Source organism: Schistocerca gregaria, chromosome 3 (assembly GCF_023897955.1).
Source record: "Schistocerca gregaria isolate iqSchGreg1 chromosome 3, iqSchGreg1.2, whole genome shotgun sequence".
NCBI lineage: Eukaryota > Metazoa > Arthropoda > Insecta > Orthoptera > Acrididae > Schistocerca > Schistocerca gregaria.
Window position 1 is genome coordinate 445,480,253 of NC_064922.1, and position 19,517 is coordinate 445,499,769.

General features: G+C 40.1%; 1 protein-coding gene across 1 annotated transcript in view; it reads left to right on the plus strand.

Moving 5' to 3' along the window:
* The window catches only part of LOC126355411 (uncharacterized), a 2,054,872-nt gene that overhangs the window by 1,361,499 nt on the left and 673,856 nt on the right, over positions 1 to 19,517 (plus strand). The window contains exon 4 of the mRNA XM_050005714.1: positions 13,234 to 13,272. Coding sequence (XP_049861671.1) covers positions 13,234 to 13,272 — 39 coding nt within the window. The remainder of the gene's footprint in view (positions 1 to 13,233; positions 13,273 to 19,517) is intronic.

Here is a 19,517-nt window from a genome sequence, read left to right on the forward strand (position 1 = left end):
TGGTTCTTCCCTGTAGTGGTGACATCGCCACATGTGCTTTGCGTCACACTTAATTCATTTCTGGACTCTTGCTAGTTCTCTGGAAAGTATGCGGCTCCAGCTGACTGCCGTGAGACATCAGGTCTTCCATAGAATTCCAAAGATGTTACAGGGAACATGAACAAACAAGATACCAATACTTAAATGTATAAACCGCACAAATATATCACTACTAACCTTAAAAAAGATCCATAATGCCAATACTGAAAGGGTTACGATTCTCTGCCATTTGTATATTGAGAACATTAGCGAATCTGTATCGGTGAATTGCTATTGTTTAATTCGTGTTGCAGCTAAGGCTTCATTCTTTGTGATTTTTGATAAAAATGGTGTTACTGTAATACCAAAAGATGTAACTGGTGAAGTTTATAGCAACTTATTACGACATTAAAGCAATTCCTATTCTTCTATACAAGCACTGAGAAAAGGCAATGTCATAATATCAGACACATAGGACCTAAATTAGGATCGTAAGTAAAAGGTCACAAAAATCATCTTACCTCACCTATTATTAATGCAACAGGTAGTCTTCTAAGAGATAGATGAATTTGTTCAAACGGTTCCTCAGAGACAATTGCGTGCTTGGTAGCAACTAAACAGTAACATCATGGACCTAATTAATGATATGGAACAAAACCATAACACTGATTTCTTTCAACCAGCCTCCCTGGGTATTAAAAGCTTGTTCGTTGATATTCTTATAAATGGGATGATCGCTATCATTAAAAATAATTTCATCAAGCATTCATGGATCTCGAATAACGAAGTGATTGAGTTTGCAGAGGTGCTACAGTTGTTCAGTGATTTTAATTCGTTCTCATTTAAGAATGCATTTCATATCTAGAAAAATGATCAGACTATGGGATTGGGAATTTCGGATACAAATGCGGAAGTTTTTATCAGCATCTTAGAAGATAATGTTTCAAAGATTGATGATCCTTCTGTAATGACACGACAGCCAGGAGCTAGATGGTGGAGTGGTGAAGGCCTGGATTAGCTAATAAACATATAATACTTTAAAATACATTTGTTACAGATGAAGTTCCCCAGAGTATAAACAAGATTTTAAATATACACTGAACTGTGTATGTCGACAATGAACTTAAGCAAGCAAGCACAACAGAAGAAAATTCAATCGCAATTTCTCATTTAAACCTTGTAACGCTCAACTAACTTTAACCCTAGCATTACCAACGTATTTTTTGTTACATGTAGTACCAACGGGGGGGCCTCAAAGGCCCATAAAGAATACCACAATTTATTTTATCATAAATCAAGTTTATTTACTTCTGATACCTCTAATAACAATTCAAAATGCCTAGACATTGTTTTTGTATGCTGGATAATAAAAGATGTTATTATAATAGGAATAAAATGAACAAATCACGAGATTCAGTTTATATATTTTTTGGAGTAATGTTTCAAAATAGTGTTTTCTTATAAAAACGACTTTTTTAATTCGACAAACTACATGAAGCAAACAAAATTTACTGTCTCATTCTGCAACGCATTTTTCACACAACACTGTCTTCCTGCAGTGTTTCCCACAGACGTGTTTGTGGCACTGAGAGCAGGTAACAGTTGACTTTCGCAGCTTCTTGTACTTGATCTTTTTAGATGCAGCTTCTTGGCAGCATAGGTGGCACCGTCCACGTGTTCCTGGTTCTGCTGTTGAGGATGATGGTTCTACAGAGCAGCTGAGCTTCCGTTGTGTGATGCTTTCCATTGCCATTATTACTGGCTTCTGAAGTCCATACAAATTTTGTGCCCGTTTATCTACTTGAGATCTTATTAGTTCGAGACCTAAGTTAGTGATAAAAACCCTTCTGCGGTTTAGCAAATTCTTTTTCCAATTCGGAAAGTTGAGGAGGAAGAGTGAATATGCATTTATTGCTGCTATGTCAATGACTGTGTAGAAGAGGGACAAAGGCCATCTTCTTGTTCCTCTCTTTGTGCTGTAGTGTCTTGCCATCTGGTCTATGGTGTCCACGCCTCCCTTTGTAGAATTATAAAAAAGATTTATGTTAGTCTTTTTTGAGTCTTCATTCAACACCCCTTCTGAGTGATAAGTTGAAAGCATCAACAGCAGTCGCTTTGGTTTCTCGCGGACTAGCGTTGATGCAAGAGTAACTGGTGGCCTCTGTGTCTGAGGGTCAGTATAAGCAAAGATGGAAGAGTGTAAACTGCGGCCAGTTGTAGTCTTCAGCTCTTCAGGTATGTGTCGTCTGTTAGACTGTAGGGTGCCAACAAGTGTGAGGTGAAAATCATTCCATAGAGTCTCAGCAAGCTCCACTGAAGTATAGTACCGATCTGTGGTAACATTACGGCCTGATTTATCAATAGGTTTTATTAGTCTCTCTACAATTTCCCTCGGTCCATTTGAGTACTGTGTATTTCCTGACTTGCCTGTATAGATGTCCATGCTGATCACATATCTAGTCTCAGAATCAGACAGCATTCGAATTAGAATGCCGTATTTTCTAGGTTTTTCTTTTAGAAACACCTTGAATGGACAGCGACCACGGAACAAAGACAACATCTCATCCACTGTTGTATGTAGACCAGGAATGATATACAATGGAAGTGAAGAATTGAAGCTTTCAAAAATTTCCCTCATTGGAGCAAACTTGTCAGTCTGGCGACGAATTTCTCTTGTGTTCTTATCATCAAACCTCAATATTTTAGTCAATTCGAAAAATCGGGTCCGACTCATTGATCCATAGTACATTTGTCAGCCCTGAAGCAAAGACCATAAATCTTGGACAGGTATCTTATTGCCATGATTTGAACCCATATTAGCAAGAGTCCTATATAACAAAAGAACAGGAATACGGAAATACTAAGGAATGACGAGACACGCTTGAATTTCTCTAAGGCGGTAGATACGGCAGTGAGGAATAGCTCAGTAAACAATGCAGTAGAAGAGGTAAAGACATCTCTGAAAAGGGCAATCACAAAAGTTGGAATGAAAAATGTAGATACAAAGAGCGTAACTGCTAAGAAACCAGGGGTAACACAAGAAATACTTCAGCTGATTGATGAAACAAGAAAGTACAAAAATGTTCAGGGAAAGTCAGGAATACAGAAACTAAAGTCATTGGAGAATGAAATAAACAGGAAATGCTATTAAGCTACGACGAAATGGTTCCATGCAAAATGTGAAGAAACCTAAAAAGAGAAAATTACCGGAAAGACTGGCACGCCACATTGGAAAGTCAAAACGACCTTCGGTGAAATTAAGAGTGAGGGTGGTAACAAAAGAGTGTAACGGGAATTCCACTGTTAAAACCAGATGTGAGAGCGGATAGGTGGAAACAGTAGACTGAAATCGAATATGAGGGGGAAGATTTGTTTGATGTGATAGAAGAAGACACATCTACATCTACATCCATACTCCGCAAGCCACCTGACGGTGTGTGGCGGAGGGTAAAATGAGTACCTCTATCGGTTCTCCCTTCTATTCCAGTCTCGTATCGTTCGTGGAAAGAACAATTGTCAGTATGCTTCTGTGTGGGCTCTAAACTCTCTGATTGTATCCTCATGGTCTCTTCGCTAGATATACGTAGGAGGGAGAAATATACTGCTTGACTCTTCGGTGAAGGTATGTTCTCGAAACTTTAACAAAAGCCTGTACCGAGCTACTGAGCATCTCTACTGCAGAGTCTTCTACTGGAGTTTATCTATCATCTCCATAATGCTTTCGCGATTACTAAATGATCCTGAACGAAGCGCGCTGCTCTCCGTTGGATTTTCTCTATCTCTTCTATCAACCCTATGTGGTACGGATCCCACACTGCTGAGCAGTATTCAAGCAGTGGGCGAATAAGCGTACTGTAACCTACTTCCTTTGTTTTCGGATTGAATTTCCTTGGGAACTGAGTATGTACAAGAACCAGGGGGATACAAAAGGAGCTGTAATCTAAGAAAAAAGTGTTCGGGTTTAAGATGGTATAGAATAAGGATGCATGTTTTCGCAATTTGTATTCAGTCTATACGCCGAAGAGGCAATGACGGAAATAAAGGAAAGTTTCAAGAGTCGGAATAAAATTCAAGATTAAGGATAGCATTGTTAAGATTCTCTGGTGACAGTAATAACCTCAGTGAAAGTGAAGCAGACTATAGCATCTGCTGACTGGAATCAACAGCCTAATGGGAACACAATATGGACTGAGAGTAATTCGAAGAAGGACTAAAGTAATGAGCAGTAGCAGAAATGTTATCAGCGAGAAACTTAATATCATAACTGACGATGAAGATAAGGAATTTTGCCACCTAGGCAGCGAAATAACAGTGGTGGATGAAGCAAGGACGAATCAAATAGCGGACTAGAAATAGTGAAAGGGGCCTTCCTGACGAAGAGAAACCTATTGGTATCAAACATAGGTCTCAATTTGAAGAAGAAATTTCCGAGAACGTACGTTTGGAGCACAGCATTGTGTGGTAGTGAGACATGGACTGTGGGAAAATAGGAATGGAATGGAACAGAAGCATCTGTGATGTTGTACTACAGAAGAAAGTTAAAAATTAGGTTACTGCTAAAGAAAGAGGAAGTTCTTGGCAGAATCAGCTACGAAATTAGTACATGAAAAAACCCCCACAAGAGGAACGTACAAGCTGATATCACATCTTTTAAGACACTAAGGAATACTTCCATAGTACTAGAACGGACTATAAATGGTAAAAGCAGTAGAGACTGGGATACGTTCTGCAAATAGTTTAGGAAGTTTGTTGCAATTACTACTCTGAGATGGAACGTTAGCACACGAGGGTTTAAATGGTTCAAATGACTCTGAGCACTATGGGACATAACATCCGAGGTCTTCAATCCCCCAGAACTTATAACTACTTAAACCTAACTAACCAAAGAACATCACACACATACAAGCCCGGGGCAGGATTCGAACCTGCGACCGTAAAGGTGATGCGGTTCCAGACACAAGCGCATATAACCGCACGGCCACAGCGTCTGGCAGCACAGGAGGGTAATTCGTGGCTGAGGACTTAAAAAAAGCGAAACAAGGATGTGGACTTTGTCCGAATATTACTATTTCGTTTTTATTCGATGACTTCATCAACTGCTCCGTGCTTGTTAAGTGTTGTTTATGAATAGTTGAATGCATACAGTGTAACTGCGGGTTACATTCCTCACTCACTCAAATATAGCTGTGCTCTAACAATAATTACGTACAGATTAAACAAAGTAGACGTGAATGGTTGCCACAAGAAAATCTTGCCATTTTTCAGAAAACTCCATACTGATAAGGAACGGAATTAATTACATTTTTACACTGTTTACGTCAGCGTTCAGCCCCTGTAACTCTAGCCACTTGGCACCAGAGAAAGTAGCGATGTCCACAACTAATCCTTCTCACCTAAAGGTGAGGAAGGAAATTAATCTTCAATTTCGTAAAGGTCTCATACACACATTTTCGACGTGGATTCACTCCATATGGGGAGACGAGGAATTTAACCGCTACCCTTGAAAATGTGTCTTCTGCATCTCAACCAAAGCTTCACCCCTCTTAAAGAGAGACATATAACACTATTAGCCTGTAAAGAACTAGAAAAAGTGGATTTTACATTTGCGTCTGTTATTTTGAAAAAGTAAATGTAGATTCTATTAAAGACATTATTTCACAAACGTTTGAGACATACACTGCTGGCCACTTAAGTTCTAACTCCAGGAAGAATAGTAAATAAGAAAATTTTTATATGTGCGTATCTAGGGTCGTGGGAAGACTAATTGTAAGAATTTGGAGGTAATTTGGAGGTATAAAATGTGAAAAACTTACCACTCAGGTATCCCAACCCTACCAAAATAATTATTCTAACCGGGTTAGGTGTCCGCTTCGGGCACGTCTTTCCACGATGCTTCAAGTCTGTGCTGGCGAGTGACGGGGTATCAGTCCCTGCGCAACGAGGGCTAATTGATAATGATTAGTGTGACTTTCGTGTCTTTCCGACGTGTGTGCAGAAGTGCGGGAACGTGAACTATGACGACATTATTACCAAATGCGTCCAAACAGGTCCAGTGTTATCAGTCTTCAATCCCTTAAAAAGCCTTTGAAGTATTCAAGATTCCTGTCAGTCGAGAATGTGCAGGAGGGAGTTATTGGTTTATTCAGGCAGCAGAACACTGTTCCACTAGACCGGTGTCTTCTACCTGTTGGGAGAGTGGAATGACTACCTCAACGCCGACGGCGATTTTGCCAGATTTGCATACCGACACTGGACCGTATGATTTTCGAATAGAAATTTTTGAACGTCCATTATATAAATAAGGCACCCATTCGTAAACAGAAGTAGAACGGAAGAAAATTTTTACTACGATCTCCGCGCCGAATATTGTATTTTCGCTTATTAACCACAGATGCACGTTAAAACTCAGATGAAAGAAAGTCACGTGACTGAGTCTTCAAGTTGTATAAGAAATGAAAGTGGAAAATAAGACTACAGCAGGCGTAAATCAGAAACTGAACTGACTTTGATTCCGTACCAACATTGATGCTATAGACAAAATATGTACATATTACTTTATGGAAAATACGGCCATGATAAGTTGACGGCAGAACGACTCTTCAAACCCGCTCCCGACCATCCAGATTTATAGATTTCTCACTATTTCCCTAAACCGCCGCAGCCAAATGTCGAGACGGTTGCTTTGAAAAGCACAGCCCATTTCTTTACCAGTCCACGCTTTTGCTCCGTCTCTAGTGACCTTGATATCTACCGGCCGTTCATGATGAGTTACTTCTCTCTACGTATCTAGTCTCTCCATCCTAACGTACTTCAGAACGGGTAATGACTGTCACGTAAGTTTTTCGAATAACTTCTTTGCATTCAGTACTTGTGATTATTTGTCAAAACATTTATAATATTTCAGTTAGTGTGACTCTGATAAAAAAAATACCAGAATGTTTGCAGTGAGACAATTCCATTTAAACTTAACAGTTAAAATTTAGTGGTTAGTAGAGCTCTTGTTCAGAAATTTATAAGACCTGTACTGAACCCAGAATGGTGGAAACTGTCCTTTTACATCCGAAAGTGCACACATACGCTTCCAGGTATACAGCTGCGTCTGACGAAGGTTAATTACCAGACGAATGCTATTTTCTCTCTCTATATCTTCATGTATGAATGGTGGGCGGAGAGTACCTGTGCAACTAAACTTGAAATGTGATTTTCGCGTTCTTTCCACATAGTGGAATTTGCGTGGGAGGAGGAGATATGTTGCGTGACTGCACTTGGAACGTACACTCTATAAAAATATTTTGTTCTGCTTGTTGAATGTTAATTGGAAGGTTACAGATGTTATCAAAAGTATCCGGACAAATGGCTGAAAATGATTTACAAGTGCGTGGAGCCCTCCATAGGTAAAGCTGGAATTCCATATGGTGTTGGAGCACCTTACCCTTGATGAGAGCTTCCACTCTCACAGACATACGTTCAATCAAGTGCTGGAAGGTTTCATGGGGAAAGGCAGCCCATTCTTCTCGGACTGGTGCACTGAGGAGAGATATCGATGTCGGTCGGTGAGGCCTGGCACGAAGTCGGCGTTCCAAAACATCTCAATGATTTTCTATACCATCCAGGTCAAGACTCTGTGCAGGCCAGTCCATTACAAGGATGTTATTGTCGTGTAACTACTCCGCCACAAGCCGTGCATTATGAAGAGGTGCTCCATTGTGTTGAAACAAGCAATTACCATCACCGAATTGCTCTTCAGCGATGGGAAGCAAGAAGGTGCTTAAAACATCAGTGTAGGCCTGTTCTGTAATATTTCCAAGCAAAACAATAGGGTGTGCAACCCCCCCCCCCCCCCCCAATGGAAAACAAGATCACACCATAACACCAACGCCATCGAATCGCGCTACACACGCCGGCAGATGATCTGCACCGTTCATTCGCCATACCCACACCCTGCCATCGAATCGCCACATTATGTACTATGATTCGTCACTCCACGCAAAATGTTTCTACCGTTCAGGCGTCCAATGTTTACGCTCCTTACACCAAGCGAGGCGTTGTTTGACATTTGCCGGCATGATGTATGGCTTATAAGCAGTTGCTCGACCATGATATCGAAGTTTTCTCACCTTCCGCCTAACTGCCACAGTTCTTGCAGTGGATCTAGATGTAGTTTGGAATTTCTGTGTGACGATCTGGATAGATGTTTGCCTATCACAGTTTTGAAAATTTGTGGTAAGATCTTATGGGACCAAAAGCAGAGGTCCCTAAGCCTACACATTGCTTAATCTGACTTAAACTAACTTACGCTATGGACAACACACACACTCGTGCCCGAGGGGGGACTCGGACCTTCTACGGGGGGAGCCGCACGGATCGTGATAGGCGCCCCAGATCGCACGGTTACCCAGCGCGGCTAGGTATTACACATTACCTTGGCGCGAGCACTAATAACGGCCACATGGACTACCGACAGGGAAGACCATCGTGTATGGTTCTGGAGCATCGTACTACCTCTGCAGCATCAACAGAGCAGCACCAGTTGTCAAAAGACAGAAGTAATTGTTACAAACTGGTTGCTGTGAGATCAGTTCGGAGCCGCATTTCACGACGAGTGATTTGTCTCGTGCGTTTTCTAGTGAAGGCTGGTTCTTCTTCGATGCCAGTGATGACCGACTGTTGGTCAGATAGAAGCCAGTTGAGGGCCAGCAACTAACTTGTCTGCGTGGTACTTAACTGGAGCTACACCTGGATTTACGGTCCGGGCTGCGATTTCATGTGACGGCAGGAGCATTCAGCACCCTGACTCCACAATTGAACGTCAGTCTGATGATTCGACCTGTTGTAAAGCCTCTTGTGCCTGTTTTCCGTGAGGATAACCCTCGCCCGCATACCGCTGCTGTAACCAAACATGCTCTTCAAAGTGTCGATAAGCTTACTTGAAATGCTCGATAACCAGATCCGTCTCCAATCGAGTACATAAGGGGCATCAACAGACGACACTCCAGCTTCGGGTGCTGATAACCTCGTTCTTGGAGGTCCATAAAGCCTGAACACACACACCAGCGTCCTCCACAAACAGCATTAACCGCCCCTGTGTTGGCCGACCAACTACGACAGGCGTGGAAGTCCATGCCACCAACTGCCGCCTGGCATCTGTGCAATACGCACGTCTGCATTCAACATGAAACTTCTAAACATAAATTTTACTTAAACTGAAAGAACTGAGAAGGTGAAACTTCTAAGGGTTTCCTTAAATTGCTTAAGGCAACTGAATCTTCTGGCATTGCTAAGTGAATCTGAACGTATTGTCACTTTGCTACTTTTTATCATTTCATTTCTGCCCTACAGAATTATTCCTGACAAATAAAACTCAATATTACTTATTTTTACCCACAATATACATGTATAACGAAATTTGACTATTAATTAACACAAAAGAATGGCCCTGAATTGGAAGAAATTCTAACAATAATCCACACATTTCGTAAGTCACTTACCTCACAGAAAATCTTCATGACACAAACTACAGCAAGTATACAACCAGCAAAATTAAAAGATCCTAACTACTGTAGGCTCTAACTACTAGTAGGCATGTGGATAGCAATGGAAAGATTTCGTTGCAGATCAAACAATGTTTTTAGCAGATTTTACCTTAGTCAAGCGACAACCAGTTCAAAAAAAGTATATAATCGTCCGTGACATCCAATTCAGAAATTTAAGTAATCATCAATACTTACATTACCCATATTTATAAATCCATGATCAATCAACATTATAAATCTCCATGAGGGACCTACCGTTGACTCGCGTCAACACTTCCAACCTCTTTCACTGCTAACTGTTAACTTCTAAACTGCGAGTCCTTCCAGCCACAGAGTCTCTTACAGAGGGCGCACAGCGCTGTCAGGGATATTAATGCAGTCTATAGCGCTGCATAGCGCTGCCAACATACAAACAAATAAACAGGCTACTTACACACATTCTGGCGGTTATAGCTGTTGTTAATGTACCAGCATTTCACATTTGCAATGGTTTATCCTTCACTTACGTTAACCTGTGATCTGACAATGGTAATCTCTTAAATATGTTACCTAGACAAATGTATTAACAAAATTTCATTACTCTGCATTAATTAGTTTTTGGTGTTGTGATTTTTTTCTGCCAGTGTGCTACTGTCTTGAAGAGCAAGTGATGTATCATTACGTATACGAAGTGCTATAAAATGGCTCAGCTTCTTAAGAATCGCATGCTGAGCTTTCTGTGCAGTGAAAGACACATTTCAAAATTGATACTATGTGAAAGATTGTATGATACCAGTATGTCTCTTTATGTTTGGAAATTAGTAATGGACATACTGCACTAATATATCAAGTAATTTCTTGGTCGCTTGACGAAAGAACAACTGGAAAAACTGCAGAGAATTCGAGAAACAGCACATCGAGATGTTCAGCTCATAAGTGTATCTCAAAACCGAATGCAATTATTACAAAGCATGAAAAGAAGATCGTTAACGTGCCATGTTTTTTTGGAAACATCAGAGTAACTGGTGTATGTTTCAACTACTCAGTGTCATGTTAGTGATTAATTTCGACGTACTATGTAGCCAGTGTCCTTTTAAGTTTTTGATAGAATTTATTTTCTGTACTATTAACTTTTTTCAAGGGACTGCAGCCCTCATTAGCAGATAGAGGTGTCGCAGGAACATTATCTGGATACTGTGCACCTAGGCGCCGCATTTTGCTCATTCCACTGACTAGTGGTACAAACATACATAATTTTCTGCAGCTAATTTAACATTCATTAGCAATAAATAAACACTATTGTAGCACATCATACCGAGGTAACTGGATTTTAAATCCAGTTGTAATTCGCCACACCCAATGGTTGCAGTGAATGTCACGTTGCCTTCCAAGCGGGAACCGTAATTACAGTTTTAAAATGTGATGTCGGAGCTTGGAAAAGTAAACTACAAGAATAAAATACAGTTTCTATCATGAGATGCGATCTATTCTGGAGTGGTAGGAAGAACATTACCGAGAAGGCGTCACAAACAGGTACACGCTTTTGCACTGAACACCGGAAACTCTGTAATAGCGAAACACTCATTTCTCGTGCCAGATAATCCACTGAGAGGCATTTAACAGGATTTGAAATTGGTGCCTAGGAAGCTTCTTCAAAGGGTTCATGAATTTCTACTATAGTTAAGAATTAGAGCGACATACGAAAGACGTTTTCAACGATACTGACAATGTCGTTTCTTCGTGGCATCTGTGACATTTCTGACGTAGGGTAGAACGTTGGTGGTTCCGTTCAGCCATTCGGCTTCGTATAGTTGTGCACAGAACAAGCTGGTGTACGGACAGGCAGTCTGATTTACGTTAAGCAGATTGTGCTGCTATAGAAACTGGGTATTCGGTGAACTGAAGGTTGTGTGATGAAGAAAATAGTTGAGGAACAAGTGTAGCTGATTTTAAAGTAACGTCGATATAGTGCCCGAAAAATTACACTTAAGTCAAACACCATTATATGCATTTTTCAATGAGAGTGTATGGTGGGATAAACACATACGGCCGTTAACAGCAGTTGTCATTCATATGTACGTGTTGTATGCTAAATAATTAAAATTATTTATTTCACAGTTGCTATATCTCATTCGTACGATTGATAGGATCACAACACCGCTTTCTTTTATGTCTTAAATTCCCTAAAAGTTTTTCGAAAGGATTTTACTCTTCAGTACGCCCTTCCCAGAATTACTTTTATGTGGTCGCTCTACTTCGTCACTACGGGTGTTACTCCCTAATACGACATGGCTTTAGAGATTCAATTGATTTATTGGCCACAGCTTAATCTTGGGATAATTAGTCTTTACTACTATTCATGCGCATTATGTTTGATTTATTTTAATCCTAAATCAGTTATTAGTTGGTGCAATAATCACCGATCGTCTGAAGATTTCGATGGATTAATCTACAGTTTTATATATATATATATATATATATATATATATATATATATATATATATATATAATCAGAGAGTAACGACCTTGTAACACTTCCTTGCAATACAAATTATCTAGGAATGCCTGCTGAAAGGTAATGCTTCGGAATTTTTTATGTGATAGCTCTTATGGCTCTTTATTAACATTTCATCTTTATTCTTCATATCTACTTATTTATTTCACAACGTATCACCAGATCGACGAACGCATTTCTGACAACGAGGGACCAGTTTCCTTCTATTGTCACTGTAGAATATTTGACTTTGTTTACCTTTGCTGGCACCGGTTCATCAGTATGAAAATGAAGTCCTCGAAAACGTTCTTTAAATTTTGGAAAAACATGAAAATCGGACAGAGCCGATACTCTGTGGTGAATGATTGATGACAGTGAACCCCAGGCTTCGGATTGTTGCTGATGACGCAGCGCTGGTGAGTGGCCAGGCATTGACATGCTGAAAGAGTGAATCCTCCAAGTGCGGACAAACTCATGGAATTCAAATATAGCAAGTTGCTTATTACGTGCTGACAAGTTACGTTACACAGCGCAAATGTAAACGCTTCAATTGTTAGTCCTCTTGCACCAGAGGGGTGGAGATGTTAAACACGAGTAACACAGATGTAGAACACTAATAACGATTGTTTGGTTTAAAATACTGTATGAATTTTCGCGTCAAAAGTTCAGAGGCATTAGTTTTCAGCATGCCGTGGTGCATCTGACGTCTACGGCTCGTAAAGAAAAGTTAAAGAAGTCTCAAGGGTGGTCCGATATTTTATAAGCCAAAGTTTGCTTTTGTTTACAGTGCATTGTTTTCCTAAGTGTAAGGTAACACTGAAACAAGGGAAATTTGTTATTTAAGTCATGGATAGCTCTCTCATTGGCAATATCTATCAGTGTGTACCAATCTAATATTCGTAACCGGAAAGCACAGCACTGCACAGTGATGGATCTTCCCACCTATCTCATTGTGGCCAAGTTATAATATAGTATGGACGGGTGCCGTAAGGACCTCGTTTTCCACTGAACACGATCACGAATTCGATAGTGAGATAAAGGCGTACAAGGAGACTTGAATTGTCATTTCTTTTCCAGGTGTATGTAGTTACGTAATCACCCAGTTAATTTCACTGAGTCCCAGTATTCTCTGAAATGCAGTAGATCATCAGCTCTAACTGCTGCTTTCATAATGATGTTCAAATGATGTTCTACATGCTTTGTTTCAGGATCATCGACAGTTCGCTGTGAAGGGGCTGTTGCTTTTGGTAAGTGAAATACTTTTCTCCTCAAATCATTTCAGTTGAATCATAGTTGTTTGCTTTAGGATCTTTGAAAAAGTTGTTCGATAAGAGCGCAAATAAAGACATCAGAAAGCTTCTTGCAATACTATTGTGATGAATCTGATAGTATTCGCGTTGACACGTACATAGGCGAAATGTTGCCGTGACAAATAATTATTAGAAGAAAATATACTTATTGAAATAACAGTTAGTTACAAGCTGCGACGTTCCGATATTTTCCATTTTCTGCCGCTAGCTTCAGCGAGAAATATGGCACTCAATATTAGAATATAGGAACTCAAGTGCCTATTCTCGATGTGTATTCTTGATCCGAAAGAATGATATAAATGCAGTCGAACGTATTTAAGTGTACGTTTACAGCTTACAATGAAGAGTTTAAGTTTTCGCCTTCCAACCAATAATCCTCATGTTTGGAAAGCATATACTCTGTGTTGCTAGTTATTGTATGCAGTATACTCCATCGTCAGCGGTAGTATTACCGCACAACACATTTTTCTACCTTCTTAGGATAAATACTACCCGTCATCAGTATGTATAACAGTTTCGGAACGCCAATAGTTCAGTAGTTTGAATATAGCGGGTAAAAAATTAAATATAAAGGTTCGGGCCGTAGAATTTTGTTCCGTAAAATGCGGAGCAAAGTAGATATTTATCTCTAGTGAGCCCATCTCATGACTGCAACAACAGCAAAAGACAGATCCTTTAATTTGTTGGTACCACTATTATTACCCACGTAGGTAAGACAGTGACGTAACATGGTTAGTGCTGTGAATGAATACATTTTCTAGTATTGGTAATAAATGCAACCCACACACAGTTGTATAAATATATCTAAAACGATAAAGAAGGAAAGAATATCTCAGGAGTCCGAGGTAGTAGTAAAATGTTTATACTGACAAACTCAAACAATTCACAGTAGGGTGGTAAAATTGGAGGCACTAGAGTTGGAAGACAAGCAAAGCACGTATAATTAATTTGTAAGACAGAGTAGTTCACTAGTGTGTTGTCTATTACGGCACGTACCGACCTTTAGTAAGGGTCACAGATTATGCAGTGACAGGGACGGACGAATACTGAAATTTCTGAAACAAGTGATAGGGTATTTTTGGACTACAGGGTAAATAGAAGATTATAAATGAGCAGAAAATAGGAAAAGATGGAAAAACCATCAGATCAGTTAAAAAGCTCGTAGTGAATATTTGCAATACGTAAATTGGCGTCTTTATTTGCATACAAGGATTCGGCATATGTCGTGCGACAGGTGGTATACCCACTGTGTCGTTTTCCCCATTCATTACTGATCTAAACACAAGCTGTTGTGCACGAAGAAACTCTTCTTTTTTGCATGAATGTCTTACGAAGTACGAATCCTACTGATTTTACTTTTCTTTGTGTTCACATAAAAATTTGATAGTAAGAAGTAAATGATATTTCAAATTGAAGGTAACGTCCCTAACGAAACGAGATTAACATCTCTAATACTTAATGTTCAAATAATTGATAAAATACATTTATTACAGTTACCAGAAATCAATGGAACCGAAATAGTTTCCACATATTGCTAAAAGGTACGTAAGGTCCTACAATGGGTCTTAAAACCAATAGAATGAGAAGTTCTGAGACTTAAAAGAAATCTGTCCAACTTCCAGGTGTCATATTTAATGTTTTCATGCAGTTTACACACTTCAGTAATGAAAATCCAGTTACTTTTTCCTGTTTGGTCGTAGCCAAATTGTTTAGTGGCGGAAACTACAAAATGTGCGTATTTTACAAGCAGGATGAACAGTTCGACAATACACTCCATCGAAGCCTAGTAGCTACGGAATAAAATCAATTTGTGACAGTACAAAAAGATGAAAGTGTATTTTGAGAAGGAGGGAGATCCAAGGGCTGTGCGCCTTGGAGATGATGTGAAAACCATGGTGATTGAGCCTGAATTGCCTGAACGTGCAGTCAACAGTGTCAACTTTCATATTTCTTTCGATTTAGCTCATTATTTGTTGTCAAAAGTTCTGATACTGGTCGTTACTATCCAAACAAACAAAGGTGAAGAGCATGTTGGTTTTATTACATCTAAAGGACGTGAAGCATACGCCACATTATTCGTTTTTCAACAAGATGCGATGAGAGCGTTTTATGTTCCTAAAATGAACGAAGTTTTTACCGTCCTTAGCTCTCTTAATGGCGCCGGCCGTTGTGGCCGTGCGGTTCTAGGCGCTTCAGTCTGGAACCCCGTGACCGCTACGGTCGCAGGTTCTAATCCATGGATGTGTGTGATGTCCTTAGCTTACTCAAGTTTAAGTAGGTCTACGTTCTAGGGGACTGATGACCACAGATGTTAAGTCCCATAGTGCTCAGAGCCGTTTGAACCATTTTCTCTTCATGGCCAACCAACGCTGTTATCATCAAAAGTAAAGAAACATGAAGTTATAATGTCATACAAAGCCACAAAAGGTGACGTTGACAACATGGACCAGAAGATGAGATACTACAGTGCGAACAGAAAACAAGGCGCTGTTCGTTGGTGGTTTTCTTCAAGAATATGCAGGTAAGTGTAATGAGTACATACATAATTTCAATGATGATCGCTACCAATGAGAAATGAGACATCCTTCTTTCATCAGCAGGTTTTGAAAGCAATTTTCCGGGTTAAAGAGGTCAAGGCATTCATTAGTATCACGGGTTACAGGCAGCCCAGTGAAACGTCCAGCAGAGAAAAGAAGATGTGCTCAAAGCGTAGATAACAAAGAAAAAGTAAAATTACTTGTTATTAATGGACCAAACCAGTATGCTCGGAACATTCTACTATTGTCTGTAGATGAAGCGCAAATTTCCGAAAAGAATTACATTGTCAAGACACTTAGTGTAGAGTGACAATAATGTACATCTATTAAAAAAAATGCCAGTAAAAGTACAAGAATTGAGTCTTTTTTAATTATAAATTTTAAATAAATAAAATTATTTTAAAAGTAAGTTTCTGTAAAAGTATTTATATCTCAGATGTGATTTATGTCATAAGTAGGGACAATAATGTCAGTTATTCTTTTTTTTTCAATTTAAACACAACGGGCATGAGATGCCTGGACGGAAGGTAACGTTACAGATTTTCCGATTTTTTTTTATTCGTGTCAGAAGCACCATATAGCTACAGGAATATAAAAAAATGCATAGCACACAGAAAAAAAGTAATTACAGGCATATGAAAATATATATAAATATATATACAAATTTGTGTGCACAGAAACAAAATGTTATAGGTATTTGGCCCATAAGCGGGCTACGTCGACAGCATTTCTGGTTGCCAACATTAGATCCTCTAAAGTGCAGTGTGAAGGACATTCAGGGCAGTTATACATATGCTTGGTCGTCTGCACCTCTCCACAGTCGCAGAGAATAGATATAGTAGAATATCCCCACTTCAGAAGGTTATCTCTTGAATGTGCAGTGTTGGTGCGTAGCCTGTTTAGTGATCTCCAGACCACCCAGTCCTCATCATAACCTGGTGCCAATTCTTCCTTTGGTTCCCTCTTTCCACCCTAGATCCAGGTTGGTCGCTAAAATCTTTGGTTGCTCTGAGAAAACTGCGTCTAGATTTCAAGCGTTTGGTGGCTGGCTGAGTTTTGTGGAGGAGGTGGCTCTCTGCCATCTCAGCCCTCGCTCTTTCACTATAGGCTGCCGTTTCTCTTCGCACTGCAGGAGGTGCAATCCCAGAAAGATGGTAGAGCTTGTCTGTTTGCGTCGGTTTCAGACATCCAGTGACGAGCCTGTAGGTCTCGTTCAGAGCAATGTCGACCTGTTTAGCGTGGGTAGAGTTGTACCAGGCACTGCTTGCATATTCGCCTGTTGGGAAGCAAACTGCTAGTGCTGTGGTCCTCATTACCTCTGGCTTTGCGCTCCAGGAGGAGTTCGTTATTTTCCGAAGAATATTATTTCTGCCGCTCACCTTCATTTTGGTGTTAATACAGTGCTGTTTATACGTCAGAGCCCTGTCTAGGGTTACTCCTAGGTATTTGGGGTTAACGCAGTGTTCGAGGAGTGTGTCCTTCCAGAAGACACGCAGCTTACGGGATGCCTGCTTGTTACGGAGATGGAAAGCGCAAACTTGTGTTTTGCTAGTGTTCGGCTTGAGTTGATTGCCGGAGTAGTACTGACAGAGAATGTCTAGCGCATCCGTGAGCTTTATCTCAACATCCTCAAAGGAGTCACCCTGTACGCCCTTAGCATGGTCATCGGCGTAGATATAGTTTTCCGAACCAGCTGGCAGTGGTTGATCATTGGTGTATATGTTAAAAAGTAAGGGTGCCAGTACGCTGCCCTGAGGGAGGACATTTTTCTGGACCCGCCACCTGCTATGCATCCCTTGGAATTCCACAGAGAACCTACGGGTCTCTAAAAGACGTCTAACTGTGGATGTGAATTTAAAGTCCCTGGTAATGGATTACTGTTTCTTCATTAGCAGACGTAAGTTGACGGTGTCATATGCGGCTGTCAAGTCTATAAAGGCGACACTTGTTATTTTCCGGTTCTCATAGCCGTCTTCATTCAGCTGCGTGAGGTTAATTACTTGAGATGTAGTGCTTTTCCCTGGGCGGAAACCTGCCTGTTGGGGGATTAGGTAGGGTTCTATGGCACTGGAGAGGCGATCCTGGAGGATTCTTTCAAAGATTTTAAAGATATACAGAGAAGTGACACGGATCGAAAATTTCTGGGGTCATCAGCATTTTTGCCTGGTTTTAAAATGGCAATAACTAGCCTTCCTCCACATTGTGGGAATCTGACATGTTAAACAGTTTCAGTAGCCATTATTTAACGTTGGGACCAAAGTGTTTAATCTGTTCAACAAAAATCCCGTCCAGGCCCGGGGCCTTCCTTAGCTTGCATTTCGCTATGGCTTTGTCCAGATCTGCCATTGTGAGAGGGGTGGTCAGAGTTGAATTTTCTTGGTGTTCAGTCCTGTCTATTTTGGTCTCCGACTTCCTGATTTTGGTGTTGGGTTTCCCATTCTTGAGAAGCTGGTGGGCTGATAAGTAGAAGCTTCATGCGACATGCCATAAATTCGTCAAGTTCCTTTCCGAAAACGAAGCGCATAGATTACAGGTTCACGTAGCGGAATGACCATCTCACACGCGACGAAGAATGTAATATTTTTGTATTTATTCGTCCTCAGATACAGAGATGCGATGCACTGCTTTTGAACACGTGCTGTAGGTGCACGAATGACGTTACGGTATTCTAATAATTGGTAATTAAGCGTGCAAACTGTGGTTGATACGTAATGTTTGCTTATTTGATATTTTTCAGTGACCATCTCAAATCAGGTGACGCTAATTTCAAATTCTCGAATCTATTTTTGATACACAAATTTCTTTGTCAGACTGCATCTTGTCTCTCTGTCCTTCCTGTCGATGGCGACTTGAAAGAAATAAAAGTAATAAGGAACACAGTCACGAATTAAATGCTTGGAATAATCTGAAATGTCGATTGGAAACAAATGAAGGCCGAGTGTTATCATTATTTTGAACGTTTGTGATGGAGACTGAAATGCAGTTTACAATTCATAAGCGTCCTGAATAATGTGTATAGAATAAAGAAGAAACTTGCAACATAATCTGTATTATTACCCGCTAAACTCAAATCAAAACCTGCGTTATTAACACATTTATCATTTCACAAGTAATTTAGCGTACGGTATTTATGCTACCAGCTAAAACAAGGGTAATTAATCAGAGCTGTAGGGAAACTGTTGAGCCATATTGCCAACGCAAAACTGGGAGAGCGTGTGTAACATAAAAGTCATATCAGAAGATAACGGAATTTAATTACACAGTTGTAATGAGGCTTTCTACTCTGCCATTTGCAATAATAAAGCTTGCAGCCCGATATTGTTGCCACGATTGAATGGGAAACCACGCATGTATCTGATTGTCAGAGACACATTGGTTGGAATATATTACGAATAATGCGGTAGATATGCGCTGGAGCCTTCCAAGGGAAACTGGGCTTCAGAATTAGAACAATGAGAGAAGCTATTTAGAGAGCGTGTGCTAAATGTTTCGATCGGCTAATGCAAGACTTTTATGAATACATTTACGTTTTCACCATTCATATTGTTCTCTCTAATAAATCGCCAGGTCGTCTGCATCGGTTCAGATTTTCAGGTTCTCTGATAGAAAGTGTAAGGAAAACTGATGGATGTAGCATGAAATAGT